At 46.4% G+C, this 26,796-nt stretch overlaps 1 protein-coding gene across 6 annotated transcripts in view; it reads left to right on the top strand.

Moving 5' to 3' along the window:
* Positions 1–26,796, top strand: part of HHAT (hedgehog acyltransferase) — a 179,994-nt gene that overhangs the window by 120,306 nt on the left and 32,892 nt on the right. For 5 of the 6 annotated variants that reach the window (XM_081121197.1, XM_081121193.1, XM_081121198.1 and 2 more), the window contains one exon: positions 16,095–16,239. The exons of the other annotated variant lie outside the window; for it this stretch is intronic. In XM_081121197.1, coding sequence (XP_080977323.1) covers positions 16,095–16,239 — 145 coding nt within the window. The remainder of the gene's footprint in view (positions 1–16,094; positions 16,240–26,796) is intronic. 6 annotated transcript variants of the gene reach the window in all.

Below are 26,796 nucleotides of genomic sequence, written 5' to 3'. Positions count from 1 at the left end.
ACCTAGGAATATAGTACTTTTTGAATATGCATTTTTGGTGAGATATATGCCTTGCATATTGCAGATATGGTGTTTAACTTCCATATTTGTTAGCAAGAACATAATTCATGAGGCCTGTTTTTATCAGCTGCTTTTTATCCTGACAGCCTGGTGGTTGGCTATGGCTGTTTAGACTGGGATCTCCTTGAGTACAAGGTCAGGATACCATTACTATTTATATCCCCAATGGTCCGCTCGGATCTGAGTTAGCCTTGGTGTGAAGTCAATGCACAATTAATGCTCCTGCTAGTCCCCCAAGGGCTCTCCCTCCATCACTGTTTCTTAGGCAGTTCAGCACAGGTTCTGTCCTCCAGGAACACATGCCTGGCATTTCAAAGATACACAACCGTTTGTAAAAACTGTTTTCTCATGAGTTATCTTCCTGCTCTCTCTTTTCATGAATCCACTTCCTATTCTTTTGTCAAAATCTAAATAAAGACTTAATGCCTCCTTGGTACCTGCTTTCATTGGACTGTAGTTGCCCCAACTGATCTGATGATATTTTTACAATGTGAGTTCACTCTCCGTGTCCCTTACACACTCTCCATGGCGTCCATCCTTCAAATGTTTTTTAAGGATAGATCGAAAGATATCTGAATAACAAGGGTTATCGTCTCTTTTCCCCCATATCTTCTGCGTCTCCACCCTCAAAGCCTTGTCTGGGGCACACAGCACAGTAGGATTCTGTTTCTTGGTGTTGATAGAATGACGGTTGACCACCCACCGAGAGACTGGTCAGAGCTGAGTCTTGTAAATAGCAAGCCCTCTGATGTTCTAGGCAGGGCCCTCTGATCGAACTTTCTGCTATAAAGGAAATGCCCAGTGCACTGTCCAACGCAGTAGTCACTAGCCATGTTGAGCACTTGAGAAACTAATTTTTAAATATATTTAATTTTCATTAATTTAAATCTCAGCCCACATGTGGCCAGCGACTTCCATTTTGAGCAATGAAGTTCTAGAACATACTCCTTTTCCAGAAAAAAAATTAAAAGAATGTATAGAGTGTTTGAGTGTTTGGCTCTGCTATAATTTAGAATGATCTTCACTAATGTGTGGTACCTCATATATCCAACTGAATCTCTCCCCTCGAGTATCTCACAGATATCTCTGACTTGGCGTGTATAATACTGAACTCATGTGCCCTTATCTCTCAATATCCCAACCAGCTCCTTTCCCTCAAGCCTTCTCTGTTTCTACAAATGGCACCATCGTCTATCTAGTTACTCAAGTCCAAAACCATCAAGGTATCCTTTCTAGGCCCCACTGCCTCAGTTCTTCCTATGTATACTGTACATTTTACCTCCTAAGTAAATATTATTATTATTTGCTTGTTCCCATGTCCACCAAGTCATCCTCATCCATCTGTTCTATTTCTTGCCTAGCAGCTTCTCACTAGTCTCCCTGCTCCCACTCTTGTCTTCATCAATCCATTATCTTAGTGCTGAGCGATGCCTCTCAATAAAATCCTCACCGTGTTGTCGCTCTTAAAACCCTTAGGGGCACCCTTTTCTTAGGACTAAGTCCACAATGTTGAAGGTGTCCTGTGTGAGGCCTTGCCTGGTCTTGAACTTGCTGCCTCTCATACTCTCTGCTCCCCCCCCACTCTCTTCTCCTGTCTGTTCATTTACGCGCCCGGCCCCCAGCCTCAGCCCCCACAGACAGGCTCTTCCATCTGCTAGGTGCTCGCTCGCCGTTGCTCCGGCCCTGCTCACCCTCTAGACTTCAGCTCGAACGGTGCCTTGCACACGTCCTGTTCATTGACGCTCCTACGCCAGTCAAGTCTCTTTTAATAACTCACGATGGGCACCTTGTACGTATTCTCTTCTGCTATACTTATCACAGTGGCAATGAAATATTTTTATACAGTGACCTGTTGAGTCCTTAGCTCCATGACTGAAGTGTACGCCTCATGAGGTCAGAGATCTGTATTCTTGACACTTATCTCACTACCTGGCACAGAGGAAGCAGGCAGTAAATATTGGTCGAATGAAGGAGTGATATCTTCTGACTTCACTGCGGGGAGCACCAGAGGAAATCGGCTTATGCAGCACCATGAAGAGTGTAGATTGAGGACTGGGACAACTTATGAGCTGGGGCATTACACAGGGAGTTTTTAAATTTTTTTTATTTTGTAGCAGGGTAGATACTAATTGGTCTAGTAATGGCAAAACGCTATTTTAATGCTCAGTGCACAAAATATATACAGGAAAGAAAGGGGTAGGGAGGAATGAGCCTTCCTAGTAGCCTGCTGCTCTGTGAGAGTGGGGATGATTGCTCGTGACTCACCGAGGCAGAGGTGTAGGAAGCTGACAAAAGGCATTTTCATAAAGCACCAAGCTGGTGGACAGGGTTACTGGTGAGGCGGCATGCTTTTTCTCTATACAAGTGCTCTCCCAGGGAGCCAGAATTTGTGTTCAGTACTGAAATATTTTAATAAGTGGAAATATTTTGAAACATCAGTGGAGTGACTGTCCTTCTTGCCAATTCTCGATTTGATCTCTCCTTTGAAGGAAGACACCTTCAGGCTGCTTGTCAGTTATTCCAGCACCAAGGAGACTCTACATCTCAAGCTGCTCACGCACCCCACCCCTGATTTCCATTTCATTGAATAACATAATGTCTTCCTCTCCCTCCCTTCCTCCCGTCTTTGGCCCAAGAGCGTCCTGCTAAGCTGATTTATTTTCTCTCCAAAGCAGTAAAATTCCTATTTATAGACTTAATTGAGGAAACGAGCCTCCAGTGAAAATCACGGCGGGTCAGTTTAATGGTTCTGGGAGGGATCGGATGCCTGGTGTGTCAGAAGGAACCCAAAGACCATGGCTCTGTGCTGATGTCCTTTTAGTTTATCAGCTGTGTGGAACAGTTTGATGTAGGTACAGAAATCCCAAGAGTTTGAGAGAGCAGCCCATTTAAAAGGATAACTGATTGTAAAATTACCCATGCGATCCAACCAATGGTTACTTATTTCTGTGGAATGCAAACTCACCAGCTGGTAAAGATGTACACGTTCATCAGCCTGATTAGAAAATCCTTTCACTAGAGCTCAGTGATCACAGCCCCAACTCACTCGCGGAAGAAATAGGAAGCCAGCTGCTCCGAGAAGGGTTGTTCTGTGTGGCAGTGGCTCCCCATCTTCTGTTCCTCCGCTACTTAGATTCACTTCAGCAGAGGGAGATCAGGTGCTCGCTGTAGATAAGCCATTTTCTCCAGACTGGAACCCTTCCTAGACTGGGCTCACTTAGGCCATCATTTCTTTATTTGCTCGTTCATGGGGGGAAAAAAAAAAATTCAGTGCCTTATGCGGGAGACAATTTGCAGAGCCCTGGAGAGCTCCAAGTGAAAGACAGGATCCCTCCCTTCTAGTTCCTTCTCTGCTTCCTCCCTCAGCGCTTCGCTGCAGGCAGTGTACTGGGCTGTGGAGTCTGTTATTGATACATTTCCGACATGAATACAGTATCCTGCCTGGCCTCCTATCAGGATGGTCATCTTTACAGCGGCTGCTTTGGATTAAAGAGGTAATAAAACCATGGGCTACGAGCTTTTTTTCTATGAAGACCTGAAAGATCTATATAAAAAAATGGAGTTGTCTCCATAAACGTCAAAAATAATGGCTGGCCTCGCCTTCCCAGCTATCGCTCCGAAGAAAGATCCAGGCGAGACACAGACATCTGGCAGAATGTCGATGATGCTTGGAGCATGGGGATGTCTGAGGCTTTCTCCAGAGAGAACGCGCAGGAAGAGGCGATGAGGCGGTGGCCTGGGACTGAACCAACATTCAGAAGCTGGATGGAGGGAGAGGGGCCGAGAAGTGGGAGGGAATTCTAGAGGGTGAAACCAAGCAGAGGGGTGTTTCAGGGAGGGAGCGGTCAGTGGTATTGATGCTGTTAAGGGGGTCAAGAAAGGAAGGTTAAAGAAGGCTGGTGTCGCCGTGTCAGAGTGCCCATCGTGGGAGATGGAGCTCGAGTCGTGCGCAGCTCAGGCGAGGACCTGGGTGAGGCGTGACGCTCAGAGGCCAGAATGAGTCACAGAGGCAGCTGGTGTTCGGGGGGGGGGGGGGGGGGGGCCAGGGTGAGCTAAACTTTTAGGAAAGGCTTAGTTAAAGAGCTGGGGCTCGAGCGGGACTCCGGAGAACTAAGAGTGGGATCTGGGTAGGTCAATAGAGAGGAGAAGACAGGCCTTCCAGGCCAGGAGAGCGCCGCACGCAGTCTGAGACCAGGATAGAAAAGCCAGGCGTAGGCGAGGGAATGGAGGAAAGGAGATTAGAGAGGCCGAATGGTCTCCCACGGAAAGGGATTTGAATGCCAAATTTAGAAATGTAGAAATGCCAACCCTTTAACCAAACAGGAGAGTGTTAAATTAAGGTATTAATCCCACACCTCAAATTAGCCTGCTGTGCCAGGGCGTTTACACTTACTGGGCCTCTGGGCCTCTGAGCCTGGAAAAGCAATGCCCGTTGTGCACCGTGTGTTCCCTGGTGGGTGACCACCCGCTGGCGCCCCCTCTGGTGTCTCCCACTCAGAAGGGTCATTAATGATGCAGGAAACACTGCGATATTTACTGGTTATACACTTTCTTCTCTGTGGGGATCTGAACCCGAGCCTTAACCCCCCTGATCTGAGAGGTAGAATTCTGCAAATAATTCCATCTTTTAGTTAAATATATTTAATATGGCAAAAGTATTTTCAAAGGTTCTTTTTAACTTTCCATTGCAGAGTCTGCTTTGAAAAAGTCCATTTTCAGTTATTCATGGACTGACCAGCCCGGGGCTGGTGGCCCTTGGACTTCTGCTGCCTTTCTGGCCCTCCCAGCATAGCCTGGAGCAAGGCAGGGTCAGGCTTTAGACGTTTGCTGTCTGCTCACTCTCCCTGATAAGTGCACAGCACACACTCCTCGCCCTGGGGCATGGAAGAGAGCCAGGGCTTGAACATAAATGGTTAAACTGGCTTTTCCAGGTGGCTGGTGGGATTCGATTTTTACCGGGGAGTCCCTGATTTCTGCTTCTACAGCCCAGATAGGCGGTGGTTACTCTAACCACAGTCTAGCACCAAGCAGTTTTTCATACCTGAACTTAGGAAAGGGCAAAATCGTATTATATCCACATTGACGATTTTGATGTGTGTTTCCAAATCTGGGTCTCTTTCTGCCCAGAAAAAATCTAAATTGCCCATCGAAAGTAGCAGAGCTTGGGTTTCCAGTGTTTCTATTATGAACGGAAGGATGACATAGCCCCTTCTTCCCAAAATAATGTATACATACTTAGTGCAAAGCATTTTTACATGTGTTTATTTGCAACATTTATTTATGTGTATTATATATATAAGAAGTAGTGTATGTGTATGTGTGTATATATGTATGTGTGTATGCATATGTGTGTCTGTATATACGTGTGTGTGTGTGTGTGTATTCATGTTTTTTAAAGCTCTAAGAAGTGAGAAATGTGCAGGACTTCCAAAATATCTCACAGTCCTCCCAAGATCCAGAAATAAATGCAGCTTAAAAAAGCATATTGAGCAGCTGCTGGCCTGCTTTGCAATGAGCCGCGTTGGTATCAATGCACTTGTGATCACCAACATTTATTGAAAACATACAGCTTAAGGTGGCTTTTGCTTTTTTTCCCTCTGGTGTCAACCCTGTAGTCCGTCCAATAAGCTAGAGTAAGTGCTACAACAGCCACTGTCTGTCCCCTGAGGAAAGAATCCACTATAAAAGGGTCAGGACTCTGCTGCTATTCAAAGTGATGACGTTGAAATAATTTCACTTTGAGGAAAGATGAAGAAGAAGAGTAAAGAATAATAGGTATAGTGAAATTTCATTTTTATTTCAAAATATACACGAGTGCAGAAAAGCGTACGGAAGGTTATGCACTGAAATGTTAATGGTGCTTCACTCTTACTGCTGGGATTACTTGTGATACGTATTTTCTTGTCTTTGCCCATTTATATTTTCAACCTTCCCTACGTTGAATATGTATTGTTGTCTAATGAAAGGCTCTTGAGAGAAAAGAGGACAGGACAGGATGGACTGTCTCACCCTCAGGAGGCTTAGCTCAGCTGACCCTGGGTGCTTGACTGATGTTAGAACTGAAGGTTAGAGTTGTTCTCAGGAGCAAACTCGTGTGGGGTATGGTAGCTGCCATCCTTTGCCAAGGGAGAAACTGTACCAGCTGCTGCACCAAGGGCCTTTCACACGGAATCATTACAGCAGCCCTCAGGGCAGGTGTTACCTCTACGTTTACAGACAGGGAAGCTAGAGACTGGAGAGAGTAAGGACACGTGCTCAGTTCCGTTAGGACAGTTACACCATCTGCTCTAAGCGCCCTTGGTTTCAGACTGCAGAGGTCATCCCTGAGAAGCCCTGTGCACTTTGGCCACACACTCTCCTCTCGTCCCCTTGCTGCTCCTGCATACCCGGCATTGTAGTAATCCACATTCCCCACCTCGGCTCTTGGGTAATTGTATGCCTCGATGGTGGCTCCTCGCAACCTGTCTGAGGAATGGCTCTTCTGAAAAAGTGGTCCACGTGAAGTGGGAATGTTCACAAATGCATTGTTACCCCATTATCTTATGTGCTTTTTTACTTTATTTTAAAAATATGTTTTTATTGACTTCAGAGAGAGGAAGGGAGAGGGAGAAATAGAAACATCAATGGTGAGAATCATTGATCATCTGCCTTCTGCATGCCCCCTACTAAGGATTGAGCCCGAAACCTGGGCATGTGCCCTGACTGGGAATCGAACCCTGACCTCTTGGGTTCATGGGTCAACGCTCAACCGCTGAGCCACGCCCGCTGGGCCTCATGTGCTTCCAATAAGAGCTTTATCATGATCCCTGTTTTACAGCAGAAAAAACTGAAACCCAGAAAGCTTAAGAAACATATGTTCATGGGTCAAAAGCCAGATCTTAGCACAAGGCTTCCTTTGGATGAGTAACTAGGAGAGCAGTCTCCATCCCTCCCACTCCTGTGTTCTTTCATCAGTAACAACTTTCAGTTCTCTTCGCTGTTTCTGATATTTACCTCTGTCTTTCTAAATATAGTCTATAATTTATTTATGAATTATAAACATTAGCTGCTTTCTACATGAGGTTTTAATATCTTAGCTACTTGTCCCCCCAATGTAATAAAACCTCTATTTTTGGTTAAATCGACATTCAGTGTTTACATTATTATCGCTGTGAAGTGTGGCTCACTGCCAACCCTGTTAATATACTGTAATTGCATTTCCTTTCTTAGTCAACTGTTTTATCTCCCTCAGATTAAGGATGTGCCTTGCCTTTTTTGTTTGATTAGTAGTTACTGTCACCACTTCTTTCCAATCTCTACAACAGAATTGAAAAATCCTTAGAATAGTGTTTTCCATGTTGTCAGACTTAGCTGGTAATCTGTCAGCTCTTTTCTTTTCCTGGAGAATCTCTCTTGAAGCCCTCCCATTGCCCTTCCCATCTGGTTCATTTGTCTTTGGATCTGCTGTACAGCTGTGGTCCTGACACATCTCCTCTCTCCTATGCTGAATCCCTGTGTCTTGGGCCCCTGAGCTTCTTGTTTTTCCCCTCCCTTTGACTTGGTGGAACACATCCTTTAGTAGCTTCTTTAGAAAAGGACCATGATGATAAAATTTTATTCCATCCTCACATTTGGTTGATTATCTGAGCACTGAATTTTAGGTTAAAAAGTAATTTCTCCTGAAAATTTGTCTTCTAGTTTTTAGCATTACTGTTGAGAAATTCCATTTTGAGTCTCGATTCTTTGTATGTAATCTGTTTTTCTTTCTGAAGCTCAATGCAAATATCTTTGGTATTCTGAAATGTCACTGTACCTGTTGCCCCTCAGTTTAGAGTCTCTCTGATGCAATTATAAAAAAAACGCTTCATCATGGGGTTAGAGAAAGAGAGAAACCCAGGATCTATATGCTTATTACCTGGATTTTTATCTCACCTCACTGTTTTTTTCCTATATGGTTTGCTGTTGCCACCTGTGGTATGTGGTTCTTCTAATGGTTGGGCCTTCTGGGAATTTGGTGTGTGAATGACTTTTTTCTTTGGCATCTAGTGTTCAGGCATCTCAGCTCTTCTAATTCCTCCATCTGCCTTCTATCTTATAAAAATGGATTGGCTTTGCTCACCTGCTATTTTCTTCTCTCCGATTTCATGTCTTAGGATTTCTACCATTTCGATTCTTTACTTTCATTTTAACGGGGTTTGTGAAGGGAGCAGAGATGTCTCATCTGCTCTATTTAACTCAATGTTACTAGAAGAGTTTTCTGTGCTCTTTCTTGGTGAATTATTTTGCAATGCTTTACCTGTTTGTCAGTTTTAGATTTTTAAATATCAAGTTTGCTCAAAAAGCAGGCCTTGCCCTAAGCTGTTGTTTTTATTTTTGAACAGCATATAGCCGAGGCCACAGCTGTCACACCCTTGGTTTATTTAATGGTCCCAAGAGACCTCAATGCTGCCTGAAGAGGGAGACCCCAGTGCCAGGAGCAGCCATAACTTGGGCACGATAGTCATCTGACTTCCATCTTCCCACCCATTTGCCTTGACTCTTTATACTCAGGGGAGGTGGCCAGGGTCTAAGGTCATTTAGTGGAAAGTTTCCTAGATTTCTTTTTTTTATTATTTTATTCCTTTTTAATTGATGAAATAATTCATGACCATATGTTTCTGAAAAAATAAAAAACAAAAACCAGAGCCTGGCCAGAGTGGCTCAGTTGTTTGACCATTGTCCTGTGCACCTAAAGGTTGCTGGTTCCATCCCCGGTCGGGGTAAGTACCGAAGGCAACCAACCGATGTATCTCTCTCCCCCCACCCCTCTCCTTCCTCTCTCTAAACATGTCCTCAGGTGAGGAATAGAAAAAAAATACAGAGACTCCCAGTCATGCTAAAGATTAAGTAGCACTGCTTTAGAAAACTAAATGAATCAAATATCATGCAAACACTGCTTTCCACCAATTCATTATTATTAAGTTAATCACCTACAATGGAAAGGTAGCCACCCAGACTGGAAGGCAGGAAACAATCAGTGTTCTAATTCTGGAAAAATTTCCTCCACTTTTTTTTTGAATTTATTTTATTGTTGAGAGTATTACAGATGTCCTCCATTTCCCCCCCTTCCCCTCCTCCAGCCATCTCCCACCCCACCCCAGGCCTGCACCTGTCTATTGTCTGTGTCCCTGGGCTACCCGTGTATGCTTATAAGTTCTTTGGTTGATCTCTTCCTGCCCTCCTTCCCGCCTTCCCTCTGAGACCTGCCAGTCTGTTTCACGCTTCCAGGCCTATGGTCCTATATTGTTCGTCAATTTATTTTGTTCCTTGGATTCCGAATATAAGTGTCTTTCTCTGCCTGACTTATTTTGCTTAGCATAATGCTCTCCAGGTCCCTCCATGCTGTCCCAAATGGTACAAGATCCATCTTTTTTATAGCTGCATAGTATTCCATGGTGTGAATTTCCCACAGTTTTTTTAATCCACTCACCTACTGATGGGCACTTGGGCTGTTTCCAGATCTTAGCTGTTGTAAATAGTGCTGCTATGAATACGGGAGTCCCTGGGAGACGTGAAAACACGGATTGCTAGGCTCCACCCTCAGATACTCTCATCCCGGAGGACTGGCTTGAAGCCTGAAATTTTGCATTCCTAATAAGCTCCAGGTGCTGCCAACACTGCTGGTCCATGGACCACACTTTGAGGAGCAAGGCTCTAAAAACCTTGTGAAGTGATTCTAATGACCTAATTTTCCATATGTGGAATCTTGAGAGTCAGATCAACCCCAGCCGGCTCAACAGAGTAGGATTCTGAAGGCAGATCTGTAGACTCCAGGTAGTTTGTGTGCCATTATATCCTGATGCCACTCCACACGTGTGCCAGAATAGCATGCTTATCCCATCTCCACCTCATAGTCCTCACGGGATTCTTCTTCAGGACATATGACTACAAAGTCATTAAGCTCTTAATTTGTTTTGTTATATAAACACTGTTATAACTGTGTTAATCAAAATTTTCAGGAAAAAAAAATCTCCTTTAATTCTTCCATTTTATTGGAAGTTCCTTTTTGCATTTCTGTATGATCATGCTAATTTTTAAATAGCTGTAATTATGATGAATGTGAAATGTGTTCACTTTTTACTTATCATATACAGCATTTTTCATTAAGTTGCATTGGTTTTATTATTTTAACGATGATTAAATGACTAGATGAAAGTGTAAAACACAAACAAAACAGAGAAAACCGAAGTCCTGTAAGACACCCATCCCCCCAAACAAACTACACCTTGCTCAGTTTTCTCCCACAAGAGGTAACCATTGTTATCAGATGGATCAGATGGGAGTATAGCTTTTTTCATGCCTTTACTACTCTGTGTGTGGGTGGGTGTGTTTTAAGAAATGTATAAATATTGCAGCATTTGTACTCTTTTACTCCCCATGGTATGCTTTGAAGACGTTTCTATATTAGTGTATGTAGATCTGCGTAATTGGACGTGGTACGGGTTTATCTTGAGCTGTGTGGCTGTTCTACTGTCGAAAATTTAGGTGGCTTTTCCTTTTTTTTTTCTTCTGCAAATGCAGCGGCAGTGAGATGTCTGCTGCTGCCTCCTTGTCTATATGTGTAAGTGTTCCTTCAGGGCAGATACCAAAAATAGAAGAGAGCAGGAGCTGGTGAACTGGGAACCAAATCTGGTCTATTGCCTGTTTTTCTATGGCCTGCAACTAAGAGTGATTTGTACATTTTAAAATTGTTCTGTTCAATGGCCCGTACTTTCCCCAGCTAATTGAAAGGTAACCTTTAATTTATAGTAAATATCCAAGGATACATGGGTGCATTCGGGGGCTCTGGTCTGCTGCATTGTTCTGTCTGACTACTCCTGTTTTAGGTACTGCTTTCTGTTGGCAAGAAGGTATCATCTGCATGTCTTAAGTCATTGATATTTCTTCCAGCAATTTTTGCTACTCCTTTCTGAGTCTAGCTCGGTTCTTTGAGTGATATGCTCTGTGTACAGATTAAACAAACAGGGAAATAGAACGCACCCCTGCCTGACACCTTTGCCTGTGGGAAACCATCGCGTCTCTCCGTCTTCGGTCCTGACTGTGGCTCCCTGCCCACGGTACGGCCTCTGCTGTTTTTAACAAGCTGGGCATCTGCGCTACAGAGCAGGTGACTTGTCCATTTAAGTAAAACTGGCTTTGCCTTCATCCAGAGTCTCTCTCAGGAGCACGCATTGCTTAGATCTCAGTAGCAACCAGAGACTGGAAACTTGAACTTCATTGGCCAGATATTTTTTTCGAAGCCCCGTATACTTAGAACAAGGAAGGAAGCATTGTACTGTGAGCGCCTTCATGTGTTCACTTGGCTTGGATGTAGGGTGAGATGAAACATGAAGGAAGCCAGGAGACTGTGTCACTTATTCAGGGCAAGGAGGGAGGCAGGTGTTAGGTAATAATTGAGCACACACGGAGCGTGCGTCGGTCTTGGTGATGCAGAGGAAAGAAGAAGCCGTCCCATCCCTCAGGGGTTTACCAGATTGGTAGGAACATGGGAGAGATGGGTAACTGGTAAAACAGACACTTCTAAAGGGAAATGACAAAGTGCCTTGAGAAAGGGGTCAAGGGCATCAGTGGCCTGGCAGGTTGGCCCAGAGATGGGACGGGGGCCCTGGAGTGACTTCCAGAGTTTGAGTCCTCTTGACCTGAGGGCCTCCCTCTGGCCGCCCTTGAGAGCTAGAATTGTTCATTTTCTGTCTTTGATTTCATCTTTATGGCCTGCGAGGTATCTCCCCACCAGTCTCCCCCGCTTGCCATTTCCTCGCTCTTCATCTCTTACCCTCTGGTTAGCATTTTTATTAGAAAATGAAAAACTTCAGTGATTATTTGGAAGAACTGTCCAGCTGCTCAAACCCACCCAGTTTCTGTTTTTAGCTTCTCCCCCACTTAAAAATAAACAGCATCAGGACCCACTTGCCAAGCCTTTGTCACCATCTCCAGCAGCCATTTCTCCGGCCCATCTGCTCCCCCAGATGCTCAGCCTGGCCCCTCCTCCCAGCTCGGCCCCACGTGCAGCCCCTCCGTGGAAACTGCGGCGCCCACCGAGCTCAGCAGCCAGCGGCCCCACAGCAGCATCTGCCTCCCACCCCGGGCTGTGCCGAGCATCGCTTCTGACCCAGATGCTGCAGATCACACCCCCAGGCCCAGCTCCTTGGCCCCATCCAGTCCTGTGATTTCCAGGGACAGGATGTTGACTGGAAAAGATAGAAGAGTTGCCATGGAGATGTGAATAAACACACGAGCCACGGACACCTCGCAGCAGGGAATTCAAACTGGTTTGACAGAAGTTTAGTTCAGCCCTAAGGTCTACTTTGTTTGGGTTACATGGCTCACTTTTGGAATCCATGTCTTGGAAGGAAGCTTAAATTCATTGCTAAACTATTGATCAAACATTCCCACTCCCCAGCTCTTATCTCTTCTGACCCAGACAGCATGCTTGCACTGCAGAATTAGAGGTTGGCTCCTGCATTTCTGGATGTTCTGAGGGCCTTGCTGTACCCAGGCCTGAAGCCCAGTCAGCACCTTCCCTTGGGCCTGGAGAGGGGGTTATAGCGACATTAACATGGAGAGAAACTGCCCCAATCTGTCGTCCATGCCGGAGAACTGGTCACCCTGCCTGGGCACACTGATGCTCTCTGACCTTCCCTACCTCCCATTCTTCTTCGTTCCTTGGTTTCAGGGGTGTGGGGTGCCCTGTCTTTAACCATAAATAAATAGGTCGCATAATAGGGTTGCCTCTTGTTGGTCACATCGCGTAATAAGGTTGCGTCTGATTGGTTCATTCTTGGTACCAGAAATCCTTATATACGTGTACAGACACCTGATTAAAAAAAAATCAAAAAATCACTTTGGAACAAAAAGGGTAGGTGATTACTATTATTATTATTATTTTTGTAAATCAAGCAAAATTGTACCTATTTTTTTGGTCAGATGGGCAAAAAAATAGATCTTTTGGTGTGCCACAGAATTTTGGTAGTTGGTGTGTGCCATGAGATGAAAAAGGTTAAAAATCGCTGCTCTAAAGTTGTTTTTTTAATAGGTTTAATTTTTATTGTTGAAAGTATTACAGGTGATCCCCCCCTTTAGCCCCCCCACCCTGCTCCCACCCCCTCCCCAGGCCTTCCCCACACCGTTTGTCCATGGGCAATGCATCCGAGGCCAGATGGTTCCCAAGACAGAGCTGAAGAGATCCCCAGTGTCAAAACGGTTCCCTTCTACTGTGTTCCAGGAAATCTGGAGAGAAGAGATGGTTGCAGCCTAGACTTTAAGTCCCCTTGGCTGCTAATTATCACCCTCCTGTGGACTCCCCAGACAGGCCCTCCCTCCTTCCTTGTGGTCAGTCCATCCTTCTGCTCTTGCACTGGCTCACAGCGAAGGGAAGCGATGCTCTGTGAGCGCGCTGCTCATTGGAAAGGCTAATTTTTTCAGTTCAGAGGATCGGGCTATTAGTTAAAATTAGGTTTTTGGATTTTCGTTTTCATCATCTATTTTGTCTCCCTCCCACTCTCCCCTGGGGGATAATTAAGAACTGCCTATGAGCATCTTGATTTCTCCTTTAAGTCCTTCTAGCTTATTGATTCCATCAGCCTGTGCCTTTAACATTCTTGCTTATTTTTAAAAAAATTAACTCTCTAAAAATTGTAGTCAATTGTTTCAGATTTTAGATGTCTTCTCTCTTGTTTCTGAGACTAGAGGCTCCTTCATATTTTCTATTATTTTGACTATTTTTTTCTCTGAGCAGAAGTAGGAATTTATTGACTCATGGAGTTGAGAGAGATACTGGGGTACTCAGAGAATTAAGGGAAGATCCATAGGAACCAGGCCTGGGGTGCTGGAGAGGAGCCCTGCGCCTCCAGCAGCCCCTCTTCTTCGCTTCCTGCCTTGCACCACCCTTGCCCCTCAGCTCTGCCTCCTACAGAACCTGCCTTTGCCCGGTACCAGGTAACCCAGCGCCACAGCCCTGCTTAGCAACCCAATGCAAAGAGCGTTTCTTTCAGTACCCCTCTATTGATTATTTAATAATTGTAATAATTTCCCATGAAAGGAGAACCACTCTGAGCTTAACCAAGCTGTGTCCGCCCTCCGTAATCGACATTAATGAGAGAGAGATCACACGGGGCCTTGGACTTCCCCAAACAGGAAATAAGGTTGGGGACACTAATGGGGTTAAAACAGAAGCGGCAGAGTATCTGACTCACTGGTCCCTTAGAAATCAAATGTGTTAGAATGTCCTGCTACCTGGAGAGAATTATTTGGACACAGTTATGCCAATTAAGACAATTCATGTTTTCTTGGTTTATTATTCTGGATTTTTCCCCCCCGCTGTCTCCCTGCCTCCTCTCATCCTGCCTCCCCAGTTATTGCTAATTGAGTCAGTAATACCCAGAAAGTACCTTCCTCTGCTCTAAAATGCAGAAACTGGCAGATCCATGTCTCCTGATCCTCAGAGGTGAAGAGCTCAGAGTTACAAGCCTGCTTCGTCCCCATTTCTCTTTCATTACCAGGTTTTATACTGTGTAATTATCTCTCATCTGGTCTTGTTTGACAGCATCGCCTGTGCATGCCTGTGGCTTCTTAGAGCAGGGAAAGAGACCAGAGGTCATCTTGTGTGGCGGCCTCTAACCAGGGACATATCAGCATCGCTGGAGAGCAGACAGCTCAGTCAGTGCCCACTGCCCAGCTCACGCATGAGAAGGCCCCGCTCTCACCTGTGGTGGCAGTAAAGCCATGCTCCCAGGTGACACAGGAGGAGACAGCCATGGATGGGGAGGTATATGGTGGCAGCTATAGCTGAGCGTGCAGAACAGGTGCTGGGACTGGCAGGAGAGAAGAGGGGAGGTGCTGGGAGGTGTTCATTTCTCTGGACTTTCAGAGGATCCTGACCGAGGCTGACACAATAGCCACCGGTGATCCACAGCAGGGTCCCCAGAAGCCAGTAAGCCTCCTGCTGGAGAGTCGCCCGCCCTCCAGTTCAGACCTGTTTGCCCTCCAGGTATCCGGCTAATTCAGAATTCTAGGTGTACCTGGAGCGCAGCTGGAACTAGATGCAGGCGACCACCCCAGAGACGTGCAGCTTTCAGAAGTGTCTCCAGACCCTTTGCTTCCTCTCTTTTCTGTGTCTTTGGGTTAGGCTGGGGTGTTTGTCAGAACCCCAGGGGCTCCGTGTGCCTGGCTGTCGCACTATACCTGGTTCTCCTTCTGAATACACAGTCCCAAAGCACAGTCCCTGCGATGTGCTCACGGTGGCTCACACCCTCCAGCCCCAGCACTGTGACCTCACGCCAGAGGGCCACCAGAACGGTCGGTCAGTGCTGAGAAGTAAAGGCTTCGCTGACTTGGCGAAATCCTCAAGAAGGTATTAAAAGGGGAGGGAAAAGTGCGGCGAAGACCTCGGATGGCTGCGCAGAACCCTTTATCATCAGTGAGGGGAACCTCTCTCCAGCCCCCGAGCGTTTCAGGCGCTGTGAGGAGCCGCCGTTTTCTGTCGCTGCTGCAAGCTCGCTACTGGTGGGACCTGTGCCTTGAGCTCTGACTCCAGGAATGGAGTCAGGTTGTACCGATCTCCTGCGCCCTCTTAGTGGGACTCCTCCTAATAGTGGGCCAGGGTTACGAGGTGGCTTCCCAGGGTCAAGTACGCTGGCCCCGAAGACCGCCCCGATCTTGACCTCAGTCACGTGGAGCTGTGCTTGTCGTGGAGAACAGTTTGAACAGCTCTTGTACCTGTAGATTTACATGCAGAAAATGCATGGGGACATGCCAGCCCCATCTCATCCAGCGTCAGAACTTGTTCCACGCGTCCGAGGGAAGCCCATTTTGGTCGTAGGGAGCGACAACGTGGGGGGCGCTGCACTTCTTTCCTTAGACCAGAATGAGCGTGTTGCAGGAGCAGAAGTGTTGAGACCTGTTTAAGTGACGGTTTTAATTTGAATAACAGCTCAGGGTCTGGGGGAGGCACCCTGGGCTGGTGACGTCTCAGTCTTATGTTTCCACCCTTGCGATGAGGTGCTCTTGCCTCCCCCCAGGTCCAGTTCCTCTCCCCACGGGCTCGCCGCCGGTTCCACGCTGCCTTCGCTTCCTGTTCTACCTCCATGCTGATCCTGTCCAACCTCGTGTTTCTTGGGGGCAACCAAGTTGGGAAAATCTACTGGTTTAGGATCTTCGTTCAAGGTAAGCTGCCGGGCAATGCTATTTTCACTTAATTTATTGTTTTCCACATATGTACTTGGTATCTTGGGTGGGGGGACATTCATTGTTCTATTCATGGTATGTGACCTACAAAAATACCAGCCAAGAACAGTCCCCTGTGTCTTGATGTACCTCTTGTCTATGACATGTGACACTTAACATCAAAATGTACTGTCCCATCTCCCGCCCCATTGTCTGTGTCCATGGGCTGTGCATATATGTATAAGTTCTTTGGTTAATCTCTCCGCCCTGCCCTTCCCACCTTTCCTCTGAGACCTGTCCGTCTGTTCCACGCTACCATGTCTGTGGTCCTGTCTTGTTTGTCAGTCTCTTGTGCTCCTTAGATTCCACATGAGTGAGATCATATGATACTTGGGAGATGGTTGGATGGGGGTAAGGGGGGGGGGAATGGGGGACATCTGTAATACTCACAACAATAAAAAATAAATAATAAAATAAAAAGTAAAAATGTACTGTCCCAATGCTCCCAAGCTCTACCATTCCATTCTGCTATGTTAAGCCTCCAATTTTTTCATGTTTTCTAATCTTACTGATTGTCTGTAGATCCCAGCATACTGCAGAGTCTAACCTTGTTCTATTCACTGCTCTGAAAGTCCTAGAAGCCCCACTGTGCTCTCCTGAACTGTGGGTATGGCACTAGGGTTTGGCACAGCTCTTTGTTGGGGACGTTTTTGTCTGAACACCAGGGTGCCAGCAGTGCCGACCAGTCTCATGGTTAATGTACATTAAGTGGCTCATCTCAATGTCCACAGCAAAGCCACACCTGCAGCAGGTAAAATGTTAGTTTGTGGGAATTATTGTGCAAACACTGCATTAATAATTGTCATCATTTATTTAAGGTCACCATTTCCCTGGGGCTGAAACTTAGGGTTGCATCACGTCTTTAAGAGAATCGGGAGAAAGGGAAGTACTCCCAGTACACGTTACTCTAGCTAGTTCCCTGTGTTCTGTTTCCCTGACCAGTGACAGGGTTTTGTGCCTTTGGTGTGGGAAGCTTTGCCAAGCAGTGATGACGTGTCTGCACGGCGAGGCTGTCATCTCCACACGGTGGCAGGCTTGGCTGAGGCAGGCTCTCAGGGGCCGAGAGAGAGCCCTGTTCGGCTTTCATCTCCTCACTACAATACCCTCTTTGATCTTGCTTTCTGAGAAATGGCTTGGCTGATAATTCCTGAAAAGACCAGGTAATTCTAAGTGGAGGCTGTCCTTTAATAAAGATGGGAGATAATGGGGTAGAGAGGATCTAAAGATAAAAAAATAGTCCTAGAGCCCTGCCCGTAGTGTCTCAGTGGTTAGAGCATCAGCCAGTGCACCGAAGGGTCGAAGTTCAATTCCCAGCCAAGGGCACGTACCTGGGTTGCAGGTACCAGCCCTGGCCCAGTTGGGGCATATGGGGGAGGCAACCAGTTGATATGTCTCTCTCACATTGGTGTTTCTCTCTCTCTCCTCCCTTCTTCCTTCCCTCCCTTGCACTCTCTCTCCAAATCAATGGGAAAATATTCTCAAGTGAAGATTAACAAAAAAAATACTCCTAGCGGGGGTGACAGTGTTTTACTTACCTTGCCTCCTGCCAACCACAGTACCTAGCACATGCTGAGAATGGAAGGCCCGGGGGAAAATGCTGACTTGTGGTTTGCCGGTCACCTGAGCAACAAGGCTCCGATTTTCCCTTCAGCAAATCAAACGTATTGAGTGTCTGCAACTTGCAGGGCACTGAGGGTACAGGGCTGGAAGCAGCAGCACCCAGATGTGGGGCCTCGACTCGCAAACTGAAATGTGTCCGTAGATTCGGGTAATTGCTTGCCAGACGCGGGGGTAAACCGCCAGAGGTCGCGGGACTGAGCGACCGACCTTCCCGTGGAAGTTGGACTGCGCAGAGCAGGCGGCATTTGAATTGGAGTCTTAAGCACAGCGAGCAGGAACTTGCCGGATGGCGAAGGCAGGCGCATGGGGGTATTTAACACTCGCTGCTGTGTCAGGTCATCCCCGACTCTCAGTAATTTCCCCCCATGTAAGTTCCTTCTTCTCATAGTTCAGTGCAGGGCAGCGGCTGTTTCTAAGTGGTGACTCCGGAACCTAGAAGGTTTCTGTTTTGGTTCTTCGCCACCCTGTCCTGGCATCTCGGAGGGGAGGCGAGGTGGGGCTGGCGCATCGGTGCTGAACACCCCCGCCGAAGGGACGCGTGGCATTTCCACTCACGTCCCTTTGGCCAGAACCCGTCACATGTAACCTAGGTGCACGGTGGGGCGATGCGGGGAAAGGACACAGGCGTTAGTAGGCTGTGACTCAGCGGGAGGGGTACATGAGGCAGCCAGGGGAGGTGCCTGAAATGTAAGCTGGAGTGAAGGAGGCAGGTAAGGCCATGCGAGTGGACGCAGCTAGTCTGGGAGCGCAGAGGGAGAAGAGAGCAGGTGGGAGGTGGCCCCTGGGGGTGCTGGCATTTCAAGGGGCAGAGAGGAAGACAGCAGCTGCGTAATGCCCTTCCTGCGTCTCAAGGCCCGAAAGAGCCAGGTGTGGTTAGCCCTGCACCCCGTGTGGCCAGCTTAGGTCACACAAGGTCGGGCTCTGAGAACTCTGGCTGCGGCCCGCGCTGCCGTGGCCTGTGGCTGGGTGTGTGCCGTGTCCTCCTTGGAGCCAGGTGCCCGAGTCCCGGGGACTGATTCCCGGAATACAGAGGGCTCTGTGGAATATTTCCCTCTGGGTTCTTGGGCCGGGGAGGCTCAAACTTAGAAGGCATCCTCTGTGTCGGAGATTCTCCGGATCAGCCTGGCCCTGTCTCAGCTGGTCTGCCCCATGGCCTCCCGAGTCAGGGAATGTCTACTGGGGTCTTGGCAGTTGCCCCGCCTGTCTGGCCCTTGTCTTTGTCCCCCCAGGGATCGGGTTTTTATGGCTCCTGGAGGAAAGTAAACCAGATGGTGCCAAATTCCCCCACTTGAGAACTCTGGAATTTTTATTCATAACTAGAAGATTAGTATGAATATTCATGTTTTGATACAAAAATGTATTAATGATTTCATCGGATGCTTCCTCAGACTCTGCTGGGGCATTTTATTAGCTTTCTAAAATTAAAAAAAATAACAATCTGAATTCTGAAAGTCCTCTGGCCCAAAGGTTTCAGATGAGGGACTGTTGACCTGAACATGTCACTGCTGATGAATGAGCGAGGAGTCTGGCATGCTGGTTGCCTCTGGTCTTGTCCCTTAGCCACCTGAGCAGGACCTGTTGTTCTAAGACCCACCTCTACATACTGAGGAAAGTGTGATGAAGTGAGCCTATCTGCAGGGATGGAGAGCAGTTAAGCTCAGTATCTAGATTTCCAGGTTTAATGGGAAAGCGACCCTTCCTTGGGGGTAACCACCATTGTCCCTCTGCGCCTTGATGGACCAGACCTGCTTCAGTGACAGGGAGGAGCTGGTGGCACTGTGTTCCTCTCACGGATTTCACCTCTGGGTCCTGGAGGAGCAGGAAGGGGACAGACAGGTGTCTGGAGGACAGGGCTTAATGAGGAGATGGAAGACACAGCCTCACTAATTCTCAGTGAGTCTTTCCCCAGCATCGCTGATGTCCCTGGAAGGGTCTCATGATTCTCCTGGAGGAGTTGTCTTAAGGTCAGTCTCTCTCTCTCGCCTCCAGTTCACTGAATCTAGACATGGATTTGTTTGCTTTAGGCTGAAAGGTTATTTTAGTAGCTTATGTAAAAATCTCTCCTGGTCTCAGGGGGGCTGGTGATATGAAGCTGTAAAACCAGAGCCTTCCCTTTCTGCTGTGCACACAGCCCTGCTGTCCAGAAGAGTGGACAGTGCCAGCCATGAGGTGGAAACGCTGACCTCTGGTACACACCACACACAAACCGTTTTTATTGAGTGTTATCTCTGCGGCAGAGGTTGGAGACATAATGTTCAATTAATGCAACTGAGAAAAAATAATTTATATCTTTGCCTTCAAAAAAAATCCCCAAACTTTCACAATTGAAGTTTACTTCAAGTAGCTTGAGGAATGTGAATGTTTAGATAAAAGCGCCTGTGTGTGTGTATGTGTGTGTGTAGAAGGAACCTAGCTGGGGCCAGGGACTGGGAAGGATGTGGCTGGGGATTTGGTCCCCAGCTTGCTGTGTCATCTCTGCAGAGGCAAATGCAGGTTGCTTCTTACATAACTTTGGCTCTCAGAAGCACTTGTTGATGGAAGGAGCGTTCTCACGTCTGCCTTAAATCCTTGGCATTGAAGTGTATGTAAGTTGATTCTTGGATAAGCACCTGATGACTGCTCTGTAACTCAAAAATATCGCTGTGTTATACTCCAAATCTGCAGGACCAGTCTCCATAAACCACTGTGTCTTCAGCCTCCTGGTGGTGCTCTGTAGCCCTGGGACAGCTGGAGAAAAGCGGACAGTGGGGATGGGTATACAGTGGACATGTATCTGGCCTTGAGGGGGCTGAGAGCTTTATGTTTGTCTAGGTGGAGGGTGGTGCTCCTTCTGAAAAGTCCAGTGACTTCCATCAGCGGAAGGCCTGGGCCTTGTACAAAGGGGAACCACATTTCCCAGGAAGTGGGGCACTGGATTCTGCAGCTAGGGTTTTGCAGGGATGGGAGCTTGGTAGAAACGTGGATCTACCAGATCTTCTCCAGCCTGCCTTCTCATCACACACACACACACACACACACACACACACACACACACACACTCTCTCTCTCTCTCTCTGTTTTCCCTCCTGCTGCCTGATCTAATTTGGCAAACTGTGTCTCAACATTTAGCTCCCGGAGTGGCCCCATGTCAAGGCGAGAAGAACTGGGTCCTTTCCCCTCCACATCGCAGTGAGAGAGGAACTCATAATTCTCTTATGCGGGTCAGAACCTTTACACTCCCCTATTGGCTTATCATTTCATTTCTAGCTGAGAGAGGAGAAAGTGTATTTTCTCCCTGGTTCTAGCCTTGTCCAGGCCATTTATTCGCCTCTTGACTCAGATGGCTCTGGACAGGCGTTTCATTTAAAGCTGAACTGGGTGTTGCACTGTACATTCGTTCTGGAAGGCTGTGGTTAAATAGAAACTCGGTCCCTCACATCTGGTTAAATTCCCTCACATCTGCTTAAATTCTTGGGATTAAAATTTCATTCTGATGAGAGAAGATAGAGGGCAGATGTCGGCGTCTTGGGGGCCTTCCTCTGTGACTGCCTTGTCTCACCACTTTCCCTAGCCCCTACCTGTACATGGAGTTTTCATGGCTACACATTGGTCCATTTATGGCCATCCTTGGAATCTGAATTTCAAGACTTTCTGAAGCCTTAGTTTCTTCTTTACTCTGTGCCACGTGGTCACCCAGAGCAGTATTTCAGTCCAAGTCACTAGGTGTGGGACAAGAGGAATAGTGAGTGGAAGTTTTTTGTTGTTGTTAATCCCCACCAGAGAGTATTTTTTCCATTGTTTTTTTTTTTTTTTGGTTTTGTTTTAGACAGAGTGGAAGAGAGGGAGATAAGGAGAGAGAGAGAGAAAAACATCGATGTGAGAGAGAGAGACATCCATTGGTTGCTTCCCCATCTCAAGATCCTTAATGTGATCACATCTGCAGAGTCCCTTCTGGGGATTAGGATGTGGTCATCTTTGGAGGAGCCATTACTGAGCCCATCGCAGCACAGTAAGGTAACAATTGCTATTTCACAGAACATCCCTTCTGTGGCATCACTTGAATAGCTTCTTTCTCAGGAGATTTGATTATAAAAGCAATTTGGATAGGCCACCAGCCTTATTAAAATGAGAATCTGCCTGTAAAAAGAATAATACTTGAATTTCACAGAAGAAACGTGGGATTCGTTATCCCGAGGGTAGGGAGTAATACAACGGAAGGCTGTAGTTCTCCTCGCTCAGCACGGGCTCCCATTCTTTGGGAACAAACCTCTCCTATCCCGCTCTGGATCTGTGTCATTCCGGTGGGACACACCTGACATACAAGATACAGAGTCAACATGTGACCACGACCAGTGTGGTCTGTCTGCTCATGCGATGGAATTCCAGAGTTTTTTGTGGGGACTGTCAGGAAGGAGAACTTCTCCTTCCTTTGTTGTTGCAGAAGTATCAGCATATTGGGCCAGAGCTGCTGGCAGCCTTCTTGCCACCAGCGTGGAGAGCCAAGTAGAGAGGGGCACCGACGCCAAGGGAAGCAGAGCTGCACGTTGGACACTATATTTTTTGAGACAATATTTTGAGACAACCCACTGCCATATGTTTTAAGCTCCTAGATTCTGTGTACAATTCTCCAGGGCTCTCTTGTGTTTCCGTATGTCTTTTAAGCAGAGACTCTCACTGCCTTTGTTCCACACTGTCTTTCCAAGAATATTTGTACAGGAAACATCTTTGGAAGCTGGAGATAGTGTTTTGCTCCAAAATAAAAGGTATTTGTTTACTGTCCAGTGTAATAAATATCTCTTGCTGGAGGCAAAAACCAGGCAGGCTTACTGCCCATTATAAAATACCTGTATTTCCCTGGGGTTTATCTCCCACGACATAACCCACCGCATGTGCAGGTATCACCTGTCCCTTTTCACATTGCATTGTGGGATTTGGCACAAACGCTCTGGCTACTGTTACTGCTGCGAGTAAGGAAGTCCCGTGTCTCTGACCCAAAAGTCTCATGTCTTCTTCCAGCATCCATGAAGCTGAGGCTAATTTATTGCTTCCAAGTAGGGTAAAAATCTCAGAGCCTTCACTCATTGACAGTCCAATTTGGTTGGGTTTCTGTCACTTGTAACTAAAAGCATTCTGTCTAATGTAGGTGGGATACATACCACTGTGACAGGTTCTTAAGGGAAGGATATTTCGTGAGATTTTTTTGTACTGAGTCATTTTTTTTTTTTTGTATAACTTTTTTTTTTTTTTTTTGCTTTTGTGCCTCAAACAAAGTAACTTTGACAAATTATGTACCCTGTTATGCTTTCTAAGGTAGACATCAAAATTCTTCTATTCTAAATTTAAATAATTATAACAGATCTGAATTTTGCCATATTAAAAATATTGACATTTGAAAGTAAAACTGACACCTTTAAATGTGTAATTTACAAATAACAGTGATTTGATATACATGTACCATTACCCTTTCAAAAATATATACGAGCAAGATCTTCTTTCATAGTAATATTTCCTTAGTCACATATTTCTGTTTCATTGAACCCACAGAATTTTGTCTTGTCTAAAAGTTTTTTCCTTTATTAGCTCCCATACTTCTCTGCAGCGCTGTTTTTTGTTTGTTTGTTTCCTTTTCGATCACTATAAGGCTAGAAACCAGTTTTTCTCCTGGATCAAATTATCATTACAATTATTAATAACATAGAGCTCAAAATAACACAAAGATGACGCCATTTGATAACCGATTAGTAACACAAAATAAGTAAAATTTTATTGGAAATACGTTTCTCTTGTGAATGCATTAGGAATTTATGGTTATTTGATTGTCCCTTTATTTTGCCCCCTGACTGTTTTAAAGATTTTTATTGAAATATAATATAGCCTCAAAAAGCACATATATCATAAGAATTTTCTTTTAGTGAACACACATGTATAACGAACACCTAGAGGCCCCTTCTCATGACCCCTACCACTTACGCCTGCCCTTAAGAGTAACCATTATTCTGACTCCTAAATGCATAGCTCTTTGTGGGGAGCTTGTTTGTTTTATAATATGTGTAAATAGAATAGCATAGTATGTATTTTTTTTGTCCAGTTTCTTTCACTCAATTTCATGTTGAGAGATTCATCTATGTATGATTATGGTTATTGATTTTTCCTGCTTATTACTGTAAAGTGCTCCCTTGTGTGAACATGCCACAATCTATCCATTCTCCTGTTGGTGAACATAACAGCTATTAGCCCCTATGAGCAGTCATATATATGTCCTGTGGTGAAGATATGCATGCATTTTTGTTGGGTATATACCTGGGAGGGACTGCTGCACCACAGGGTATACATACAGGCAGCTTTTGTAGACATAATCAGGCAGTTTCTCAAGGTGTTATGCCAATTTCCTTGAGGGTTTTACATCCTGAGGTAAGATAAGGATGGTGGGAGACTTGACTTTCCTTTATAAAGTGGGACAAAGGATATTTTATGAGATAAACCTTTAGAGAAGGATATGTAGGTACATATGGAAGTTGAGGACCTGGACATCAATTCTTCTAAAGTTATCCATGCCGTTTATGTACTTTGAAAAGTCCCTTTATAACCCTCATGGTAATGCATAGCACAGTTTGAAGACTGATGCTCTATAGGGGAAAGAAGCTCACTCTGTCCTTTGTGTCCCACCTCATTTATTTACTCTAGCCCAAAAGAAAAGAAATATTAATCGGGACTGGACAGTGGTTGGGGTTACACAGCAGGGGTCAGCTAGCCCCTGCTGCGTAACAAACTACTCCAAACTTAACGGCTTAAAAGAACACGCATTGTTTAGCTAGTAAGCAGTGAAATCAGGTGAGATTACAAGCTTTTTGACTCTAAATCCCATATCCTTTACATTCTACTGCTCTGCCCTCTCTGCTCTGTGAGTCCTAAATCATCACCAGCAATCAGTTTTCACCAGGAAACATTCCTAGTGTCACAATTGGAGACCAAGTCTAAGGCACCTGGTTTATTGTTCTGTTTCTGGTACTAACTGGTAGGGGGTTGGGTGGTGACAGGAATCAGACCTCCCAGGTTCTGGGGTTGGTAGGCCAGCCCTCAGCTGCTGGCTGGATTTGCTGCTGGATAGACTGTACACCTACAATTGTTTTTATTCTGAGCCTGCTCAGGTGATGAAGGGCCCTTGCTCACCAGGCAAATCAATACCCAAGGTGTTGGATTTCCCGCTTTTAGGCTTACTCAGACATTGCATTAGCTTGCTCACAGCGTTTTCTCTTACTCAGACCAAGAAAGCAGTGGAAGGTGATCGTTTTGCTGGGGTATGCTAGCCGAATTACAGAGAAACCAAATGGTCTCAGGATGGCTGTTGGAGGGCTGCAGGCTGTGGTTACAGTGCGTCACTTTGCTCAGTGCTGGAAATGAAGTGGAAGCCTCAGCGTGGGCTGGGCGGTTGTAGCTCTTTGCTTTGTAGTAAAGATCAGAGAGTGGCGTCCAGGGAACTATTCAGGAATTTTATCCAGCACTGTGGTCACCTCTTTGTAATTAAGGCCGGCAAGCATTTTGGTGAATGTTCAGTACATGAGATTAAAAACCACGGGGAAAAACTGGTCATTGTCTTGAAATAAAGGCAGAAACAAACAATCCTGTTTGGGGAGCACCTGTTTAGTACCACACAAGATTGTTCCAGGGGCCAGAGCTTTGTGTCCGCAGGCATTGGAGCCTCGTCCAGATCATTTTTCTCTGCACTGATTTGTGATTCCTGCAGCCTGCCAGCTGCCCCCCTGGTCACCTTACCCACTGCTGTGCAGTGTTCTTTGCAAGGAGAACCTCCTAAGAGCCTGTGGCAGAGGGGGTGTTACGGATTGAATTGTGTCCCCTCAAAATGCGTGGATGATCTAACCCCATCATCTCAAAATGTGACCTTCTTTGGAAATAGGGTCTGTATATAGAGGAAATGGAGTTAAAATGAGGTCATTAGGGTGTGCCCTAATCCAAATGACAGGTGTCCTTATGAAAACGAGGAAATCTGGAAACAGAGACAGATGTGCACAGAGGGAAGATATGAAGCCACAGGGAGAAGGTGACAGAGGCCTGAGCCACCAGAAGCTTATAGTAGCAAGGGAGGAACCTCCTGTAGAGGCTTCGGAGGGAGCACGGCCCTGCCGGCACCCTGATCCAGCTTTCTCACCTCCGGAACTGAGACACTAAGTGTCTGTTGTAGAGCTTTGCTGTGACGGGCCTAGGAAACTCACACAGGCTGTGTGGTGTGGGAAGCTGGGTGGTGGCACAGAGTACTGAGATGGGCCAGTGGTTCAGGCAGGAGTCCAGTTCAGCCCCCTTTCCAAGTGCTGAAGTCCGCACCTTAGCTGGACTTTGCTGTCTGGGCGTGGACCATAGGACAGACATCCCGACACTGTAAAATGAGGTGGGAACAGCCACTCTCCCGCCACGACAGTGTCCCAGGTGAATGTAGTCATCCAGAGCAGGGCATTCTGAGCCAGAGGCCTGGCGAAGGCCCTGTAAAGGTGGCGAACCTTCTAGTTGCCGGTGAGCCTTGTATTTCTTGGGCGATCCAGTTCGAAGTGCTGTGATATGGTCAGTGAAGATGGGCGAGCAGAAGCAGGAACCCACAGTGACCTCCAGAGGTGCACTAATTAGCGGATTTTAAAACAAAGCTACACTTCCAGCTCCCACCGGCTTTAATATTCATCTTCTCCTCAAGTGTCTTCTTCCAGCTCATGACACTGATTGTACAGAAAGCAACAGACAGAAATAGCTGGTCTGGAAGTGTGTGGTGCCCATGGCAGGCTGACAGATTGAGGCTCCCTGAGAAGGCAGGCGGGGCTGGTCCTCCTCTTGGGAGCTGCCCAGCATGCAGCTTGCCCGAGGCTGGAAGCCTGTTCCCTGGTGCCAGGTGAG

Source organism: Miniopterus schreibersii (genome assembly GCF_964146895.1).
Source record: "Miniopterus schreibersii genome assembly, chromosome: 19".
NCBI classification, from domain to species: domain Eukaryota; kingdom Metazoa; phylum Chordata; class Mammalia; order Chiroptera; family Miniopteridae; genus Miniopterus; species Miniopterus schreibersii.
The sequence above is the reverse complement of the archived record's forward strand: the minus strand, read 5'-3'. Positions and strand labels throughout refer to the sequence as shown.